Source organism: Pristiophorus japonicus, chromosome 15 (genome assembly GCF_044704955.1).
Source record: "Pristiophorus japonicus isolate sPriJap1 chromosome 15, sPriJap1.hap1, whole genome shotgun sequence".
Lineage (NCBI taxonomy): Eukaryota > Metazoa > Chordata > Chondrichthyes > Pristiophoridae > Pristiophorus > Pristiophorus japonicus.
The window spans coordinates 155,729,312-155,750,734 of NC_091991.1; the positions used below are offsets into that span (position 1 = coordinate 155,729,312).

Genomic DNA, 21,423 nt, shown 5'->3' on the forward strand with positions numbered 1-21,423 from the left:
TGCCCACTATCACTACCGGCAATAAGTCCCCTCCATCCCCCCCGTCTCCCCGCGCTGCTCCGTTCCTATCTCCACGTTAATATGAGGGATGGGCAACAAGTGCTGGTTTTACCAGCGATACCCACATCCCGTGAATGAATTAAAAACAGAGGGCCATGATGTTATGTATTGCCGACTGAACTACCTGGGTGTACTGTAATTTCAATGTTGATGGAACATGTTACATGAACACGAAGACAAGGCTATAAGGGAACCTTTCATTGTCTGTTATTTTTAATGTGTTGTTTCAACTTGATAGTTTTATTTAATAAATTACCATTGGAGTACTCAAGACTGATTGAGAAATAGATCCTTTCAAATCTCACAATTTATGCTAGATACTAAAGTTAAATGAGGAATTCATATGGCAATTGTAAGGGTAATATTGATTCTTTATTGAAGCTCTGAGCAACAGAAGGAATACATGGTAATATTTTGAGAAATTTGAGTAGGAATTAGCATCCAAAGAGGAACATTGTTTTCAAGAATGCGGCAGTTTTATTTCTGCATGATTTGAACTTGCTGTTATACAATTTCTTAAGATAAGCACAGAGAATTTTTCTTTAAATGTTAATATTGCATATTTTCAAGGATTGCATTTCTTGATCAAGGATGAAGAATCCACGAAGTTGAAAATTTAATGGTACTCTTTGGACAGAGCATCAACTACCACATTCAAAAATTTATTGAAAGATGCATGAACTTCAGGGGTGAAGTCCTTCTGCAAGGTTTGGGCCAGTTCGATGAGCAAGCAGCTAGACAGCAGCTGTAAAGCAAAAGAAAAACCCATCATACAAATTGAAACAAAGCTTGCCCTAATGGGCTGAATTTAAAACTCAAAGCACCCAATGACCGGCATAGAATATTATACGGGAAAGTTAAACATTACAGGAAAAAGCTCTGCCCCCAAGGAATAGTGAAAAACAGTTTTGTTTAACATCAGCTTGTGTTCCTGTGCAGACCAGGGTACAAGTCAAGGAGGGGTGTCGATGACAAGTTGTTACCGGTTGAAGCAGTTCAAGTTTTCCAAACATGTTGCTCCATATCCAGAGTTATGGTCCCACCTGACTTTACAGCAAAAGTGCAGTGAGACTCCCTGTTCCAGTGAAAACCAGATATCCTCCTTCGCAACCTTTTTGAGGGAATCACAATCTACTTTGTTTGGATGTCATGTCATGCTCTGACTCTGGGATTAGGTTGCATTTACAATGAACTTTAGTGTAAATGGAACGTCTATTTAACAAGATCAGTTTCCTACCTTGAAGTTTTCGGGATCCACTTTGAACGTTTCAGCGTGGTCCCTGCTGAGTTTGGAAAATTCGGACTTGACATCGTCCAAATTGCCGATGGCCTTATTCAGAGCAGATACCACTTTCTCTGCATGGATTTTAACTTTCTCATCGTCGTAGTTAAATTGTTCCTCAAATTTAAAGTATTTCTTAGTCCAGGGATAGACAAAAAACAACCTAGCGGGGAAAAAGCACAATAATCCAACTTTATGTCAGGTTCAGAATTGAATTAAAATATCAAAGCTAATCAATAAATCAGTTTGAACCAAGGAAAGTTAAACTTTACATGGGTTTGACCGGAACTTCAGTGAAACCTTTAATACTAATTCCCTTACCCTATCGCAATATTTAGACAAATATTGTGAAGTAAACATCCTTCAACGTAATCTTGCTTAAAAATACAAAGCATGAATTACATTTAAAATAAAAATCCGTTTTCACCATACCTTGCAAGGGCTTTGGCGGTAACTAACGTAGGCTTGATGCTACTAAACACTTTGTTGATGTGAGCTCTCTCGGCTGCCTGCCAGTGCACCATTTTGTCTGTTAAGATCTCAAGGCTGCTCCTCGTAGAAGAAAGCTGTGTTGATCTTCAGTTTCTGTCTGATTTTTATAGTCTGGAATGGGGCACATCCCAGACTAAAATTCCAATGTAATAGGTTGATTGATTGGTAGGTGGGACCCAACTCCCTATCACTGGGCATCACTCTTCTGTGTTTGAGTACTAAGATAAACACATGTTAAACATTCAGCCATTTGTGGCTCACTTCTGTCCGCCCATCACAAAGAAGAGTTGTACTATTTTGTTGAATAATATTTTAACACTTTCATTTCCAAACTGCAGAAATTTCTTCCTGGTTAATTGAAGTTACCTCTAATTCTTACATTTCCTTCTTTCTGGTCAAATATTTCACTAAATAGCATATATTTAATTTGCAAAATGACAGAACATTATGAAATTCTATTGTGCAATCAAAATGCTAGTGCATTTATCAATATAAGATTAATGCTGTTCTAGCTCATATATGCAATTTTTTGATAGAAAATCCAAAAACTGGGTAAAGAAATAATTCATAATTCTCGGATTGCCTACTTGATACTTCATTTTTCATGATTAGTATTCTTTAACTCTGAATAGAAATATTTACGTTGAAGATCAATACAGTTTTTAATATTTTTGTGTGTGGATTGTTTCTGATAGAATTTTCTCTGTATATACGCTATCTAACTGACGCATTAGACAAAATTATTGTTTAATTGATTTTTATATTTTTCGAATTGAAATGTATATTTTGATATGCTTTTACTCCAAGCAATTCAACTAAAGAATTTTTATAATGATTCAGTGTTAATTGTTTAATGGCAATAACTTGATTGGTTCGATTGGCTCCATCACAGTTTTGCACTACAAGTACTGCAGCAGTCCAAGGGGGCATGAGAACCATTTTGACTTTGAATCAATTTCGATCAGTGCCCCAATTTACAGATCCTTCAGTTGAGGTGTTAGTGGTTGTAATGTGATACAGGAAGGCCCAGCTTTTCACTGTGAAGGGAAGGACGCCCATGAGGAGGATGATCCGACCCAGTGAAAGGAAATTGCCTTGGCACTGAGGGTCATTTGCAAGAAGCCCCAAGTTGCTGCTCAATAATGAAAGAAGTTCAATGACCTCATCAGGTAACCAAGATAACATGAGGCAGCCACTCCTTGAAACAATATACTGCAATAACCAGGTTTCCCATTTCCAACCATCTTACCGTTACTATTTTAGGCACTATCTACAATTTACCAGCAAGATGTGGAAGGTAACACATTACCTTCATGCCCCCTTCCATCTCCTGCTAACGTTCCTTATCAGATTTGTTTTTTTCTCACCTTGTGCACCCTGTTATCACCCTCATTAAGAAATGTTTTCTAATAATGGGTTGCATTCCCTATGATTCCAAGCAGAGTGCTTTCACACTCTCTATTTTCTTTTCAAGATGAATACAGCCCATAATCAAAGACAATGTGCTGCCTCAGTCCTCAAAGCTCCAGCTGGAAGCCATTACCTATCCAACTCGAAGCCTTCTGCCACTGAGGGAACATTGAAGAGAAGAGGTTAGGATTAAAAAGCTCCTCATTCTAGGCACTAAGAGGAAGCACGGTCACTAAAAGAAAAGCAATAACAGATACACAGATCTGTTTTCAATAATATGTATTTCTTACCAAATGGATATCTGCAGAGTGATCTCGGCAAGGTGGGGGATGCCTGTGAGATGGAATGCCAAAAATGACTTCCAAGTGTTTTTCAAATGGGAGTCTGTTGTGGAGGAGAGCTAGATATCAGGAAATGAACAATGTAGTTTCCTACTAAACAACAGTGTTGACTCTTCAAATCTAACTCATTGGCTGAAAAGTGCTTTGGGATTTCCTGAAAGGCACTATATAAATGCAAGTTCTTTCTTTTAAAGGGGGACCATGATGGCAGGACTGATTTGGTAATGGACACAGATCTCATTTCAGGTTAAAGAATTTCTTTTGAACAGCGCTCACAGATTTCTGGCAGCTCGTTCTCCAGGGCAACGGCAGAGTAGCCGCTGTCTACTTATCCTGTTGGCATTCTTCCTCCTCTTCAGGTGTATCCGTCATGGCAACACACTTGTCCATATAGGGCTGATGGTCCAAACACATCTCCACAGTACCAGCACCAATGCTGAAGCTTTTAGCAAGCTAGAGAGAGAAAAAACCTCCAAAACCATTCTTCAGCAGCCAAGTTTGACCATCTACATTATCGTAATGTCATTTTTAACAGCATTTCTGCCAAATTACCAAGCAACCAGCTCTTTCGAAGTAAAAACAGTGAATGCTGGAATTACTCAGCAGGTCAGGCGGCATCTATGGAGACAGAAACAGAGTTAAAGGTTCTGGTCAATGACCTTTCATCTGAACTTGGAAAAGTTGGAGATGTAACCGCTTTTAAGCGACTATAGAGGCAGCAGAGAAAGTGGGAGCACGGAGGAACAAAGAAAAGGGAAGGTCTATGATAGGGTGACAGGCAGGAGAGATTAAATGACCAAAGGGATGATGGTGCACAACAAAACGTGGTAATGGAATAAGAAAAGAAACAACAGATGGATCTCATCATCATCATAGACGGTCCCTCGAACGAGGATGACTTGCTTCCTGGAGTTCACAGGTGTTTCAATGAAGGACTCGAAGTTCCAGTCCTGAACTCCAATTGAGGGGGTGGAAGATGCCTGTGTGTAAATTTTTTTAAACGTATGTTGACCATTGCACACCAACCACCACACGGGCTTGACAGAGCTAGGCCTTTATCCAGTGGCAAGGATTAACCAGGACAACTGGAAACCTGCTCTGCTGCACGGACCTAGCGCGCACACACATCGCAGTGTGGGCTGGCCTGTGCTGGCCCTGGGCTCTCGGCTCTTCTGGGCCCTGTACCCTCATTTGCTGCACCTTCGCCGCAATCTTTCGCTGCTCCTCCGCCACAAACATTCACCACATCTCCGCCACGGTCTCTCGCCGCTCCTCCGCCAAACATTCGCCTCACCTCCGCTGCGATCTCACACCGCTCCTCCGCCACAATCTCTCGCCTTTCCTCCACCACAACAACAATCACTGCACCTCCGCCACGATCTCTCACCGCTCCTATGCCACGATCTCTTGCCGCACCTACGCCACAAACTCTCGCCGCTCATCCGCCCCGACCTTTCCACTCCTCTGTACCTGGGCCCACCGATGTTACTGCCCACACTCCAAAACGGCGACCAGGGTTTTGATAACGTCACCTAGTCACCCATCTCAAAATCGTCGCACACTTGGAGTAGCTCGCACTGGAGGTTGAAGTGGTATGCCGCTCCAGCTCTTTTATAGCCCGACAGCAGCAGAATTATTAACAGCAGCCATTGTCTGAAATAATGAGAGCAATGGTTACGATCTGAAATTGTTGAACTCAGTGTTGAGTCTGTACGGCCATAAAGTGCCTAATAGAAAGATGAGATGCTGTTCCTCAAGCTGCTCTTGGGCTTCATTAGAACAGTGTAGGAGGTCGAGGACACAAATGTCAAAGTAATGCCTAGGCTACCGAAGAAGACGCCCCCAGGAGTGTGGGTTTGCTCTATGTCCTGACATCCTTTCGCTGGATGACAGCATACATCTTCTCCGTCAGACATTCCCCCAGTGTCCTTGCTGGTGGCACTTAGCCAGCCGGCCGAGACTGCTGCAATCCATGCCAAGATGCTGCAGCCGGGCCCACTAGGCCTAGAGCTGCTTGAGATCATCCTCCATGGCCATCGGAAGTGTCCTCAATGGAGGGTCAGCAGCTTTCCACCTTTTAAGCTGAAACTACTGGGAAATCATCATCATCATCATAGGTAGTCCCTTGGAATCGAGGAAGACTTGCTTCCACTCCTAAAGTGAGTCCTATGGTGGCTGAACAGTCCAATATAAGAGCCACAGACTCTGTCATAGGTGGGAAGGGGGGGTGGGACTGATTTGTCGCACGCTCCTTCCGCTCCCTGCGCCTGACCTCTTCATGCTCGTGGCTTTGAGATTCGAAGAGCTCAACGCCCTCCCGGATGCATTTTCTCTATTTAGGGCAGTCTTCGGCCAGGGACTCCTTGCTGTCAGTAGGGATGTCACACTTTACCAATTGCTCTATACGGAACTCTTTCACGACAAACGAGACAAAAGTGGGCAGCGGAAACATTACAAGGACACCCTCAAAGCCTCCCTGGTTCTGAGAAAGCATCTCATAGGATCACCAGGAGCATCCACATATGATAGGCACTAAGGGCTTGCACAAGAGTGCTTCATTTTTTTGTCAATGCTGACATCATTTGTTTGATACATTTGTTTTGGATGTGCATTTGGTGGTGTGATTTGCCTTTGTAGTTAAGTGAGGGAAAGACCAATAAGTTTAGAGTGAAGGAAGGATGGTGGTTGCAAGAAGAGTATTGAGAATTGCCGGACTGTTTGTGATTGGGAAATGAGAGGGCTGATTTTTTTGAAGTGCTCCTCGATGAGCTGAAGTCTGAGAGCTCAGGCAGAAAAAGGCTATGGTACTCGCTGCATATGTTCCTGCTCTTCCTCCTCCTCCTCTTCCTGCTCCTCCTCCTGTACTTGTTGCTGCCATATGGAGGGAAGGGCTAGTACTTATAATGGCAAAATTATGGAGCATGCAGCAGATGGAAGAAAATTAGGATATCCACTCATAGGTTTACTGCAAAACCACCCAGAACGGTCCAGGCGGTAGAAGCATTGCTGAACAAATTGATTTTTGCTCAATGATGTCCCCTGAGACAGCATGGCTCGCATTATAGGCAAGTTCTTCAGCTGTGCATAGGTTTTTGACCAAAGTCATAAGCCATGTTCAGAGGGGATATGCTTTGCCATGCAAAAGCCAGCCTGTAAGTTGCTGGCCTAGTTGAATTAAAGGAGGACTGACACAGGATAAAAGAGTTGTGATTGCGGCCGGGATAGTTGGCACAGACCTGCAGGATGCATCGCCTGTATTTGCAAACAAACTGTACGTTGAGGGAGCTGAAGTCCTTTTGCTTACTAGAGACGCCATGCTGGTGATTGGGAGCACGCAGGACAATGTGTGTGCATTCAATGGCGCCCTGCGGAAGCCTGCCATGCATACAACAATGGCTGTATCATCCTGTTTCACTCTCTCAATTGGGAAGGAGATTTAGGTTGTTGTCCAGATATAAAGAGCTTCATTGACATCACTGATGCAGCACTGTACTGCGAACTAGGAGATGTTGCTGATCTGACCTGTTTCCACAGTGATAATGATAGTCAGAGTCAGTGCTGTCGATGCCCAGGTTTGTGATTGCAGCAGGCGACATAGCTCAGTGACAACCTCCTTGGTGAGGCGAAGGCACCATGCCTCACGCTCCTCAAAAAAACAGCAGCAGGCCATTGAGCCCCTCGAGCCCGTTCCGCCATTCAATGAGATCATAGCTGGTCTGCAACTTAACTCCATATACCCACCTTTGGCCCATATCCCTTAATACCTTTGGTTAATAAAAAGCTATCAATCACTGATTTAAAATTATGAATTGATCTAGCATCAATAGACATTTGCGGAAGCGAATTCCAGACTTCTACCACCCTTTGTGTGCAGAAGTGCTTCCTAATTTCACTCCTGAAAGGTCTAGCTCTAATGTTTTGATTATGCCCCCCAGTCCTCGAATCCCCAACCAGCGGAAATGGTTTCTCTCTATCTACCCTATCTGCTCCCCTTAATGTCTTGAAAACTTTGATCAGATCACCCCTTAACATTCAAATTTCTAGGGAATACAACCCTAATTTGTGCAATCTCTCCTCGTAACTTAATTCTTGAAATATAAAAGCACGGAAGTCTTATTACAGCTATATAAGGTATTGGTGAGGCCACACCTGGAATACTGCGTGCAGTTTTGGTTTCCATATTTACGAAAGGATATACTTACTTTGGAGGCAGTTCAGAGAAGGTTCACTAGGTTGATTCCGGGGATGAGGGGGTTGACTTATAAGAAAAGGTTGAGTAGGTTGGGCCTCTACTCATTGGAATTCAGAAGAATGAGAGGTGATCTTATCGAAACATATAAGATTAGGAGGGGGCTTGACAAGGTGGATGCAGAGAGGATGTTTCCACTGATGGGAGAGACTAGAACTAGAGGCATGATCTTAGAATAATGGGCCGCACATTTAAAACAAAGATGAGGAGAAATTTATTTTCTCAGAGGGTTGTAAATCTGTGGAATTTGCTGCCTCAGAGAGCTGTGGAAGCTGGGACATTGAATAAATTTAAAACAGAAGTAGACAGTTTCTTAAACGATAAAGGGATAAGGCATTATGGGGAGTGGGCGGGAAAGTGGAGCTGAGACCATGATCAGATCAGCCATGATCTTATTGAATAGCGGAACATGCTTGAGGGGCCGTATGGCCTATTCCTGTTCCTATTTCTTATGTTCTTATGTTCTGATAAGTCCAGGTATCATTCTCGTAAACCTACGCTGCAGTCCTTCCAAGGCCAATAGATCCCTCCTAAGGTGTGGTGCCCAGAACTGCTCACAGTGCTCCAGGTGTGGTCTCTCCAGGGTTTTGTATGGCTGCAGCATAACTTTTAACCCCTTGTATTCTAGTCCTCTAGATATAAAGGCCAGCATTCCATTAGCCTTTTTGTTTATTTTCTGAACCTATTCATGACATTTTAATGATCTATGTACCTGGACCCTCAAGTTTCTTTGCACATCCATTGCTTTTAGCATGGCCACCTTTGTAGAGTTCTACTCCTCCTCCTCTTGCTCTTCCGGCAACTTCTCTTGCTCTGTAGTGTCTTCCTGGTGGCTCCCTCTTGTCCACCAGCCCGTATGACAGAACCCAGACTATTTCTCAGGAAAAGAACAACAACAGTTCAAGACCAGCAAAACATCACTGTGCAAATAAAAATAACTTTGAAGAGTGATAGAACATAGCAACAAAAACGCCTCGAAGTTAAGCAGTGGCCAGAAATACTAAACCAGCAATGAACCCGTAGGTTCTGCTTGATACATGTACTGGCCGATTAGCGTCACATTGTGCTGAGTGGGGCCAGTACGTGGCGAGTGAAATGCTGAGTCAGTCCTCAATGGAAAACTGGTGCTGCAAGAAGCAGAGTATATTATTCTCTACTTAGAATGCTGTCAGCATTCGCTCCTACCATCAGCACGTCCTCCTGTCATCATCATAGGCAGTCCATCGAAATCGAGAATGACTTGTTTCCACTCTAAAAGTGAGTTCTCGGGTGGCTGTACAGTCCAATACGGGAATTACAGTCTCTGTCACAGGTGAGGCAGACAGTGGTTGAAAGAAAGAGTGGATGGGGAGTCTGGTTTTCCGCACGCTCCTTCCGCTGTCTGCGCTTTGTAAAATCCTTACTGTACAGCATGAAACCACACAAGGCACATTCTGGGGACAAGGTCACTCTATGATCTGCTCTTTATTTACGGGACTCCAAAAGTGATGACCCTGCGTGGGACCTCCCTTTATATACCTGGATGATCAGGTATGGGAAGTCTCCCACAAGTTCACCCCTTGTGGTCAAGGTGTGCATCTGGTTGAGTGTGTACAGTAATACAGTGGTGTTACATACATGACATCACCTCGCCCCCCAAAGTCTTATTAGGATCATAGGTTTAGGCTTTCAGGTGGTCTACGCTCCCTCGTGGAGCGCCACAGTTGGGCTCTGGTTGTTGGACACTGACGTGAGTGTCAGTCACCTGTGCTGACTCCGGCCTGTCCGGGCTGACCGCAGGGACTGTGCATTCCTCTGATTGCTCTTCTTGCTCGTTCACTGGCGGTGGAGTGAGCTCCATCTCATGGTCTTCTTCAGGTTCCTCCGTGTCGATGCTGAACCTTTTTTTTACTTGGTCCAGATGCTTACAGCATATTTGACCATTGTTGAGTTTTACCACAATTACCCTATTCCCCTCATTGTCAATTACAGTGCCCTCAAGCCATTTGGGCCCCATGGTGTGATTCAGGACGAATATAGGATCATTTATTTCTATACATCTCCCCCTTGAATTATGGTCATTATACTCGTTTTGGTACTGGCGCTTGCCCTCAACTATGTCGGTCAGGACTGGGTAAATGAGGGACAACCGAGTTTTGAGTGTCCGTTTCATTAGTAGCTCTGCGGGCGGGACCCCCGTGAGCGAGTGCGGTCGGGATCTATAGGCCAGCAGGAGACGCGATAGGCGGCATTGTAGGGAGGGTCCTTGAGCATAACCTGCTTAATGATTTTGACCGCACGTTCCGCCTGGCCATTGGAGGCCGGCTTGAATGGTGCTGACCTGATATGGTTGATGCCATTGCCCGACATAAACTCCCGGAATTCGTGGCTTGTGAAGCATGGGCTATTATCACTGACCAGGATGTCCGGCAAGCCATGGGTTGCAAAGATCGCACATAGACTTTCCACAGGGATGGCTGTCATGCATGAATTCAGAATGATTCACGCGATCCATTTCGAGTACGCATCTACCACAATAAGGAACATCTTTCCCATGAACTGGCTCACGTAGTCTACATGAATGCGTGACCATGGCCTGGTGGGCCAGGGCCACGGGCTGAGCGGGGCCTCCCTGGGGGCATTACCCAGCTGGGCACACGTCATGCACCTGCGAACGCAGTGTTCCAGGTCTGAATCAATTCCAGGCCACCAAACGTGTGACCGGGCAATGGCCTTCATCAGCACAATACCTGGGTGCTCGCTGTGGAGTTCCCTGATGAATGCCTCCCTGCCCTTCTGGGTCATAACTACCCAACTGCCCCATAATAGGCAGTCAGCTTGGATGGAGAGCTCATCCATCCATCTGTGGAACGGTCTGACCTCCTCAGGGCATGCTCCGTGTGCGGGCGCCCAATTCCCAGTCAGGACACATTTCTTAATCAGGGATAGGAGGGGATCTCTGTTTGTCCAGATTTTGATCTGGCGGGCTGTGATGGGGGTGCCTACGCTGTCAAAGGCATCGACAGCCGTGGCCATCTTGGTGCTTTGCTCTGCTGCCCCCTCAGTGGTGGCCAGTGGAAACCTGCTGAGCAGGTCAGTGCAATTTTCAGTGCTGGGCCGGTGCCGGATGGAGTAATCATAAGCAGCCAGCATGAGAGCCCATCGTTGTATGCGGGCTGATGCTTTGGCATTGACAGCCTTACTGTCTGACAACAGGGATGTTAATGGCTTGTGGTCCGTCTTTAATTCAAACTTCCTACCAAAGAGGTACTGATACATTTTTTTTACACCATAAACACATGCGAGTGCTTCCTTCTCGACCATCCCATACCCCCGTTCTGCTTGAGAGAGTCATCTGGAGGCATAAGCCACACGTTGTAGTTGACCCTCAGCATTGCCCTGCTGCAACACGCACCCAACCCCATAGGACGATGCATCACATGTCAGAACTAATCTTTTACAGGGGTCGTACAGGGTCAACAACTTGTTTGAACAAAGTAGGTTTCGCGCCCGTTCGAAAGCCTGTTCTTGACAGTCCCCCCAAAACCAATCGCAACCCTTACGCAGGAGCACGTGTAGCAGCTCCAACAACATGCTGAAGTTCGGCAGAAAGTTCCTGAAATAGTTCAACAGTCCCAGGAATGAACGCAACTCTGAAGTGTTGCAGGGCCTGGGTGCTCGTCGAATCACCTCTGTTTTGGATACGGTGGGCCGCATCCCATCTGCAGACCCGGAAGCCTGCCCAGAAACTCAACCTCAGGAGCTAAGAACACAAATTTAGACTTGTTGAGTCGCAGGCTTACCCGGTCCAGTCGGCGTAACACCTCCTCCAGGTTGTGGAGGTGTTCCTCGGTGTCTCGACCCGTGATAAGGATGTCGTCCTGGAATACGATCATTCCAGAAATGGATTTGAGCAGGCTTTCCATGTTTCGTTGAAAAATCGCGGCCGCTGATCGAATGCCAAACGGGTACCTGTTATAAATGAACAGTCCCTTGTGGTCAGTAGTTTAGATTTATCGGCCAGTCCCTGGGTCATATCGGCTGACGTTCCAACTTGATGAACAGCTTGCCGCCTGCCAGCGTGGCGAAAAGATCCTCCATTCTCGGGAGCGGATATTGATCTTGTAGGGACACCCAATTGATGGTGGCCTTGTAGTCGCCACAGATCCTGACCGAGCCATCCGTTTTTAGGACGGGAACGATGGGGCTCACCCAGTGGCTGAATTCAATGGGCAAGATGATGCCCTCTCTCAACAGCCAATCCAATTCGCTCTCGATTTTTTCCCGCATCACATACAGCACCGCTCTGGCTTTGTGGTGCACTGGCCTGGCGTCCGGGGTGATGTGTATCCTTACTTTGGTGCCTTTGAAAGTCCTGACGCCGGATTGGAATAGTGAATCGAATTGTTGCACGAACTTCGCTCCACAGATGACATAGCGTGAACATCCCCCCATTTCCAGTTCATTTCAGCTAACCAGCTCCTCCCCAACAGTGCAGGACCATTGCCCGGGACAATCCAGAGCGGCAGCCAATTCACTAACCCTTTGTGTGTGACAGCCAACATTGCACTGCCTAGCACCGGAATGAATTCTTTAGTGTAAGTCCGTAATTGTGTCTCAATACGTGCTAATTTGGGTCTACTGGCTTTAAGTGGCCATAGCTTCTCAAATTGCTGAACGCCCATGAGTGACTGGCTGGACCCCATGTTCAGCTCCATGCATACTGGGATACCGTTTAATAAAACCCTCATCATCATTGGTGGCGTTTTGGTGTATGAACTGTGAATATTCACCACATGGACCCGCTGAACCTCGGCGTCCATCGATTTGCCCCAAAAGTCATCCTGTCTCAAAGAACCCTCTTCTGGTCCATCTGCCTCATATATTAGTCTGGTTGCAGGCTTCCTGCACATTCGAGCTAAATGGCCACTGAGATTGCACTTCCTGCAGATAAACTGTTGAAATCTGCAAGATCTGGCTGGGTGTTTTCCCCACACCTCCAGCATGAGTTAAAGTTTCCACTGTTGGGAACAAAGGGACTATGGCCAGGCATTCCGTGCTGACTGTCCCTTTGACTGCTCTTGAGTACCCTATTAGTGGGTGTCAATGGCCCCATCCCTGGCCGCATTGTCCACTGTGATGGCATAAATGTCCATTCAGCCTGCCATTGTCTCTGTTGAGGTCCTACTCTGGGGTCTATTGCTGCCTGGAGATTGTCAAATTGCCCCTGCCTGTCTGCGGGGCTCTGAATCGCATTAATGATATTGACTCCCTGATCCATCACCGCGTTAGAGGCACAATTGCGCGCGTATATTATTTTCGTTTCTCCCTCCCCTGCCATGAAAGTTTGAGCTAACAACGCTGCCACTTCCAAGGTCAAATCCTTGGTCTCAATTAATTTGTGGAAAATTCCTGCATGACCGATGCCCTTGATAAAGAAGTCCCTTCGTATCTCCCTCCTGTAGGCGTCTGTGAACTTACAGAGGCTGGCCAAACGCCAGAGGTCCGCTACAAAGTCCGGTATGCTCTGTCCTTCACGATGTTGGTGGGTGTAGAATCTGTGTCAGGCCATATGTATGCTACTCGCTGGTTTGAGATGCTCCCCGATCAATTTGCTGAGTTCCTCAAAGGTTTTGTCTGACGCTTTTCGGGTGCTAGTAAGTCCTTCATGAGCACGTAAGTCTTTGGTCCGCAGCTGGTCAAAAGATGAGCCCTTCGCTTGTCAGCCACTGCATCACCCAGCCATTCTTTCGTAACGAAGCTTTGCTGAAGCCTCTCGATAAAATCGTCCCAGTCTTCCCCAACACAGTACCGTTCCTCTGTGCTACCGGTGGCCATTCTCGTGGGTCGTGAATTCCCGTTTCTTATCGCCAATGTCAAGTCCTTACTCTACAGCATGAAACCACACGAGGCACATTCTGGGGACAAGGTCACCCTATGACCTGCTCTTTATTTACAGGACTCCAAAAGTGATGACCCTGCGTGGGACCTCCCTTTATACCTGGATGATCAAGTATGGGCAGTCTCCCACAAGCTCACCCCTTGTGGTCAAGGTGTGCATCTGGTTGAGTGTGTACAGTAATACAGTGGTGTTACATACATGACGCGCTTGATTTCTGCATGCTCTCGGCGATGAGACTCAAGGTGCTCAGCACCCTCCCGGATGCTCTTCCTTCACTTTGGGTGGTCTTGGGCTAGGGATTCCCAGGTGCCAGTGGGGATGTTGCACTATATCAAAGAGGCTTTGAGGGTGTCCTTGAAATGTTTCCTCTGCCCACCGAGGCTAGCTTGTCGCGTAGGAGTTCTGAGTGAAGCGCTTGCTTAGGGAGTCTCGTTTGTGGCATGCAGACAATGTGACCCACCCAACAGAGCTGGTCAAGTGTGGTCAGTGCTTCGATGCTGGGGATGTTGACCTGAGCGAGAACACTGATGTTAGTGCATCCATCTTCCCAGTGGATTTGCAGGATCTTGCAGAGTCAGCGCTGGTGGTACATCTTCAGAGCTTTGAGGTGTCTACTATTTTTGTCCACTTCTCTGAGTCATATAGGAGGGTGGGTATCACTACTGCCCTGTAGGCCATAAGCTTGGTGCCAGATTTGAGATCCTGGTCTTCAAACACTCTCTTCCTCAGGCGACCGAAGATTGCGCTGGCACACTGGAGGCAGTGTTGGACCTCGTCATCGATGACTGCCCTTGCTGATAGTAGGCTCCCGAGGTACGGAAAATGGTCCACGTTGTCCAGGGCCGCACCGTGGATTTTGATGACCCGGGGTCAGTTGGTGTGTAGGGGGGTCAGGTTGGGGGAGGACCTTTGTCTTACGGATGTTTAGTGTTAGGCCCATGCTTTTGTATGCCTCGGTGAAGATGTTGACGATGGCTTGAAGTTTGGCCTCTGAATATGCGCAGACACAAGCGTCATCCGTGTACTGTAGTTCGATGACAGAAGATGAGACGACCTTAGTCTAGCCTGGAGGCGACAAAGGTTAAACAGGTTCCCATTGGTTCTATAGTTTAGTTCTACTCCAGCGGGGAGCTTGTTGACAGTGAGATGGAGCATTGCAGCAAAGAAGATCAAGAAGAGCATTGGTTCTATGACGCAGCCCTGCTTGACCCCGGTCCGGACGTGGACTGGATCTGTGGTGGATCCACTGGTCAGGATCACGGCTTGCATGTCGTTGTGGAGCAGGCAGAGGATGGTGACAAACTTTTGGGGGCAGCCGAAATGGAGGAGGACGCCCCATAGTCCCTCAAGGTTGGCAGTGTCAAAAGCCTTTGTGAGTTCAAAGAAGGCCATATACAAGGATTGGTGCTGTCCCCTGCATTTCTCTTGTCGTTGTGGCACGGTGTACCCCTTAATGGAAGGAATCCGCATTGTGACTCTGGGAGGAGCTCTTCAGCCACAGGGAGAAGATGGTTGAGGAGGATTCTTATGATGACTTTCCCAGTGGCCGACAGCAGGGAGATTCCTCTGTAGTTGCCGCAGTTGGACTTGTTCCCTTTTTGACGATTGTCATGATTACGGCAATTCTGAAATCTTCCGACATGCTCTCCTCCTTTCAGATATTCGTGTCAATAGTGCTTCTCCGCCATACTTTAGTGCCTCAGTCGTGATTCCATCTGCTCCTGATGCTTTGTTATTCTTGAGCTGGCGGATGGTTTTTTCTACCTCGTGCAGGGCTGGGGTTTTGCTGAGATGGTGGCGGGTAGCATGCTGCGGGATGGAGTCGAGGACACTCGTGTCAAAGGCATAGTCTCAGTTAAGGAGATCTTCGAAGTGCTCCTACCAGCGGGCCCTAACTGCCTCGGTGTCCTTAATGAGTGTCTCTCCGTTCTTGGTCAGCAGTGGGGTGGGGCCTTGGGTGCTTGGGTGCATGATTATCTCGCGCCCATTCAGTGTAATCCATGTCTTTGTTACCTCTAGATTTGACTACTTCAACGCACTTCTGGCTGGCCTCCCACATTCTATCCTATGTAAACTAGAGGTGATCCAAAACTCAGCTACCCATGTCCTAAATTGCATCAAGTCCCGTTCACCCAGCACCCCTGTGCTCACTGACCTACATTGGCACCTGGTTAAGCAACACCTTGATTTCAAAATTCTCATCCTTGTTTTCAAATCTCTTCATGGCCTCACCCCTCCCTATCTCTGTAATCTCCTCCAGCCCCACAACCCCCAGAGAAGTCTGCGCTCCACTAATTCTGCCTTCCTGAGCACCCCTGATTATAATTGCTGAACCATCAGTGGTCGTGCCTTCTGTTGCCTACAGTACGCGGACGACGCCTGCATCTGCGCACATACAGAGGTTGAATTCCAAGTCATAGTCAATGTATTTACTGAGGTGTACGAAAGCATGGGCCTTACACTAAACATCCGTAAGACAAAGGTCCTCCACAAGCATGTCCTCATCGCACAGCACTGCCACCCAGCAATCAAGATCCACAATGCGGTCTTGGACAACGTGGACCATTTCCCATACCTCGGGAGCCACTTATCAACAAGAACAGACATTGACGACGAGATTCAACACCATCTCCAATGCACCAGTGCAGCCTTCGGCCACCTGAGGAAAAGAGTGTTTAAAGACCAGGCCCTCAAAACTGCCACCAAGCTCATGGTCTACAGGGCTGTAGTAATACCCGCCCTCCTGTATGGCTCAGAGACATAGACCATCAAGTAGACACCTCAAGTTGCTGGAGAAATACCACCAACGATGTCTCCGCAAGATCCTACAAATCCCATGGGAGGACAGATGCACCAACGTTAGCGTCCTCGACCAGGCCAACATCCCCAGCATTGAAGCACTGACCACACTTGATCATCTCCGCTGGGCAGGCCACATTGTCCACATGCCAGACATGAGCCTCCCAAAGCAAGCGCTCTACTCGGAACTCCTTCACGGCAAACAAGCCAAAGATGGGCAGAGGAAACATTACAAGGACACCCTCAAAGCCTCCTTGATAAAGTGCAACATCCCCACTGATATCTGGGAGTCCCTGGCCAAAGACCACCCTAAGTGGAGGAAGTGCATCAGGGAGGGCATTGAGCACCTTGAGTCTCATCCCCGAGAGCATGCAGAAATCAAGCGCAGGCATCGGAAGGAGTGTGCGGCAAACCAGTCCCACCCATCCTTTCCCTCAACGACTATCTGTTCCACCTGTGACAGAGACTGTGGTTCTCATATTGGACTGTTCAGCCACCTAAGGACTCATTTTTTAGAGTGGAAGCAAGTCTTCCTCGATTCCGAGGGATTGCCTATGAAGATGATGATGCCTAGATCCCAAGCTCTGGAACTCCCTGCCTAAACCTCTCCGCCTCTCTAGCTCTCTTTCCTCCTTCGAGATGCTCCTTAAAACCTACCTCTTTCACCAAGCATTTGACTACCTGTCCTAATTTTTCCTCAAGTGGCTCGGTGCCAAATATTTTGTCTAATAATATCCTATATAAATTCAAGTTGGGGTTTATGTTGTTGTAATGCAGGCAACATGAAACTTTATGCTGCCGGCTCATTATAATGATCTCTGCGTGCACACAGCGCTTTCCGCGCTTTTCATTGGCTGCACCCATCAGCAGGGAGCCCAATGTTGTTACTTCATCGCACTACTTAAAGCTAGTCTGCAGAGCTTAAAGAGAGCTTGCAACTCTTAAAGGACAGGTACATTGTGGCTGCTGGTGGTGTTAAGATCATTGGGAATAGTGCAGTGCAACAATTAACTATGGTTGACCATGGGAGAGAGTGTGCACCAAGGTTTACGGACACTGCAATGGAGGTCTTGGTGGTGGAGTTGGAAAGGAGGAGAGAGGTCCTGTATCCTTCTGGGGTAGGAGGCCCTCCAAACACAATAACAAGTCTGTGGGAACAGATAGACATGGAGGTTAATGCCAGCAGTTTAACTCAAGGACATGGTTACAGTGTCATAATGGGTCCGTACGAAGTGTGCACAGACTCGGCGAGGCCTCGCAAAAGCTGGTTGTCGGGGTGTGACGCGCATGCGCCGAGAACCTACTTTTCCGATCTGTCACGATTTCTTCTGACAGAAGCTATGCATCCCTGGGAGAAGCACGTCCGCACAATCCCACATTTGACACCAGTCTCCAGATATTAGTGATCAGGACTTTGCAGGGTTGAATGAGCTCGGTGTGGCCTTCGTCATTGCCGATGTCAAGTTACCTAGCCAAGTGACCACTCAGTTTTCCTTTTTTTATAGTACATTGTTACAACTGAGTGGCTTGCTAGGTCATTTCAGAGGGCAGTTCAGGCTCAACCACATTGGTATGGGATTGGAGTCACAGATAGGTCAGAGCGGGTAAAAACGACAAGTTTCCTTCACTAAAGGATGTTAATGAACTAGTTCGGCTTTTTATGACAAAACGACAGCCTCATGGTCACTGTTGCTGGTACCAGCTTTTTATTGCAGCTTTATTTACGTTTGTTAAAAAATTTGATACAAATTTGCAAACTGTGATGGTCGAATTTAAACTCACATTTTACAGGATTAATAGTCCAAGATTCTGGATTGCTGGTCCAATAACATAACTTCCATGCTATTGTACCCATATGGATAGATCAACCTCCATTGATTTCTATTATGGTTTCAATCATTTTTTTAATGCTTACACTTTGACCAAATCACCCCCGCCACCGGCTTCCAACCCGCCTTCCCCATTAACATTCAGCCCAAAATGTCCAGTTTAAGCAGGGCCAAGTGCAGTTATATTAGATGTCCATCATCACTGTGGCATCAAAGTTGTGTAACAGCAATGCAACATCTCTATTGCATTTGCAGTTCAGAACAACATTATCCAAAGTCTAACATTGGTGAGGCAATTAACAGGCAATAAATACATTTATTATAGTATAAATGACAAATTCCAATGTTGAATAATCACATTCATTTTTTATAATTGTTTAATTGCCTTTTAATTCTTGGAATCTCATTGTACCAATACATGGCAATTTCTATTAGCTTATGGGCCACTGTAATTACAGGAAACACAAATTTTAAGTGTAGTGTGAGCTCGTAATATACAGACACCAAATATTTTAACCTGCCTTAAATGAATAAATCTCTTGCCTGGACAGGTTCAAAGTTCTGAGAGACAAATTTAGGAGTGATATTATGTTGTTCTTTACACATAAAGAATGCCCAACACTTGGAATGGACTCCCCGAGAGTCATGGAGAAGAAAACCCTGCAATCAATTGGGAACTCATTGGCTCCTGCAATGGCAGGATTCTAGATGGATCCAATAGCTTCCCTTATCCATTGTGATCTTGAGAACGGTAAGAGTGCACAAATGTGGTCCCTATTTGTCATCGAGCACAGGATTTTTATGCCGGAGTTATTTAACCAGGCGAGCTAATGTTTAAACTTGAATCTAAGCATCATAGTAAAGGACATTTGATTTTCTGTGTTTGAAAACAAAACTCTTACATTTAGAATGGAAAACGTGCTTTTCAGTGGCAAGGGTTGCTCTTATTATGTACTCTATGTGTAAAGGTCATACGAGGGAGACAGTGATGTCCTTACTTCTCAGTCTTCTGCTTTTCGGAAGCTCTGCTATGAATCTGATTCATTTGCAATGTGCGAGATTAAAATAAATGGCAAAGGCTCTATAATTGCTAAAACGTATTCATTTGCCACTTTCTCCTTCCCATTTGTTGTTATCTAAAAGTGTAAGTCAGTGGACGCTATGCTGTATAGTTCTTTCAGACTGGTGGTGGATCATTTTCTAAATTTATTATTTCTACATGTCTGGCAGTTTTTAATTCTTAAATGAAGTGTGTTTATGTAAATCATCGCAGCAGACTACATCGCATTGATGAAAATAAATCTTTATTTTTTCTCAGTTGTATTTTCAGTTGAAGCAGTTTAATAATTAGGAATGGAAAATTAATCAATGATGAAATATGAAAACTGAATTAAACAGTGCGAGATACAGCAAAAACAAGTATTTATGAGAATAACGTTTCATTGCCAAGCAGTTTGATGAAAGGTGCACACGAAGGTTTAAAGGAGGATGATCTAGCTGCTTTCCACCGAAATTGACTGATTACATTTCAGCGGTAGCGAGAGCTCAGTGCTGTCACAACCTGGGCAAGGAACTTGTCCAGTGCACAGTGGACTTGAGGAGTGAAATTCGTCAGGTTGCTTGCCAAGGTTACCAGGAGATTTTGGGCAAACAGCTGCAAAGACAAAAACAAAAATCAGTTGGAAGGTGATCCCGCAGATATTCACAACACATTATTTTAAATGTTTAGTGAGTACTGGTCATTTACACTTTAAATTATGTGCACAGGCCCAAAATATTCCCCGCTTTCCACTAAATGTGAACGTGGTTGCATTTTCACACTGACATTTCATGTAATGTAATAAATCAATCGAAATGTGCACAGTTTCTGTCCTGATCACATCAGAGTTTGGGGAAGTGGAGCCGGCTAAGAAAGGATTAAACAGTTACGTACGTCGAAGTTGTGAGGATCCACGAAAAGTTGTTGACCATGGATCACAGCAGTCTCTTCCAGAGACCCTTGCACATCGTCCAATCTGTTTATCGCACGTAGTATCGCCTTCACTATTATTCCACCTTGCATTTTGACCTTTGCACCTTTGGCAGTGTAGTCTGCATAACCAGAGAAGTAGGTCTTGGTTGAAGGCTTGGTTAGAAACAACCTTCAGGAACACGGGAAGTAAAATCATTATTCTCTCTTTTTAAACCACCAATACACAATTCAAGCCAAACCCATATTCAGATTTCAATATTTAAAGTTTACTCTGGAATAAAAACAAACTAGAAATCAATTGCTGAGGCAACATACGAAAACATTAGAATCTCGCCTCGGATTACATTTGGACCACCAATCACATTGCTTTAGAAAATCTTTGATTCTATGCAGAGAATGTCATTGCACGCATATTAGTTGTCTCACTATTCCAGGGCTTTCCAAATAAAATATTCCTGCCCATAGATTCTTGCTTAAAATACTTTTAACATAATGTAAATCTATCTAACTGGATTACCTGGCCAAAGCATCTCCACCCAATTTTTCAGCGTTAGTGTCGATATAGCCGGCCAACTCCTTTACCAGGGCTTTTTCGTTGGTGCGGAGCGTCATGGTTACGGGTCTTGTCACTCTTTCAGTTTTCTCAGCTCATCCGAGATGTCTGTGGCGCTCTTGTTGTCTCCTGTTTTTATTGCATTTCTCATAGGCCCGCCCTTCAGTCCACACTTGTCCGATTGGTTGCCGGTCTCTACACAAATTCTATTGGACTTATCTGACATGCAACAGTAAGAGGCAACGCCGAGTGGAAAGCCAATCATCTGTTTCACTTACAACTTCTCGCAAAGATCTGAGAAAAGCTGCCAAACTCCGCCTCATTTGAAACACGGTCATAATGCTTTAGATTCTTTAGTAACATGATTAATAAATATACCATAATAGGCTAATTCAAATACAGAATGTGTCGCAAAAAAGATCAAAACCATTGAGCTGAAGCTGGTTATAATTGCAATGTTCGAAGTTGCACAGAGCATTAACTTTATGCAAATGATTAAAAATATTACGGAATTTTCGATTACATTCTTATGATCTAAAATTTGAAAAGGTTTTT

At 45.6% G+C, this 21,423-nt stretch overlaps 2 protein-coding genes across 2 annotated transcripts; both read right to left on the reverse strand.

Annotated features, from left to right (window-relative positions):
• Window positions 1-410: 410 nt before the first annotated feature.
• Window positions 411-1,922, reverse strand: LOC139281157 (hemoglobin subunit beta-like). The gene is made up of 3 exons (XM_070901160.1): window positions 1,775-1,922; window positions 1,298-1,505; window positions 411-805 (listed from the first exon to the last, which is right to left on the reverse strand). The coding sequence occupies exons 1-3, from the start codon at window positions 1,864-1,866 to the stop codon at window positions 677-679; spliced, it is 429 nt and encodes a 142-aa protein (XP_070757261.1). The 5' UTR covers window positions 1,867-1,922; the 3' UTR covers window positions 411-676.
• A 17,708-nt stretch (window positions 1,923-19,630) lies between these two features.
• On the reverse strand, window positions 19,631-20,985 carry LOC139225922 (hemoglobin subunit alpha-like). Its single transcript, XM_070856782.1, has 3 exons — window positions 20,833-20,985; window positions 20,277-20,484; window positions 19,631-19,997 (listed from the first exon to the last, which is right to left on the reverse strand). Exons 1-3 carry the CDS (start codon window positions 20,925-20,927, stop codon window positions 19,872-19,874), a joined length of 429 nt encoding a protein of 142 aa, XP_070712883.1. The 5' UTR covers window positions 20,928-20,985; the 3' UTR covers window positions 19,631-19,871.
• Window positions 20,986-21,423: the final 438 nt, after the last annotated feature.

What these genes read in the sequence shown, in the direction of transcription:
- LOC139281157 (XM_070901160.1), bottom strand. Translation starts at nt 1,866, where the DNA reads ATGGTGCACTGGCAGGCAGCCGAGAGAGCTCACATCAACAAAGTGTTT. An exon ending in ACCGCCAAAGCCCTTGCAAG is followed by an intron (nt 1,506 to 1,774) that starts GTATGGTGAAAA and finishes TTTCCCCGCTAG; the next exon opens with GTTGTTTTTTGTCTATCCCT. An exon ending in TGGATCCCGAAAACTTCAAG is followed by an intron (nt 806 to 1,297) that starts GTAGGAAACTGA and finishes TTTGCTTTACAG; the next exon opens with CTGCTGTCTAGCTGCTTGCT.
- LOC139225922 (XM_070856782.1), bottom strand. Translation starts at nt 20,927, where the DNA reads ATGACGCTCCGCACCAACGAAAAAGCCCTGGTAAAGGAGTTGGCCGGC. An exon ending in GGTGGAGATGCTTTGGCCAG is followed by an intron (nt 20,485 to 20,832) that starts GTAATCCAGTTA and finishes GTGTTCCTGAAG; the next exon opens with GTTGTTTCTAACCAAGCCTT. An exon ending in TGGATCCTCACAACTTCGAC is followed by an intron (nt 19,998 to 20,276) that starts GTACGTAACTGT and finishes TTGTCTTTGCAG; the next exon opens with CTGTTTGCCCAAAATCTCCT.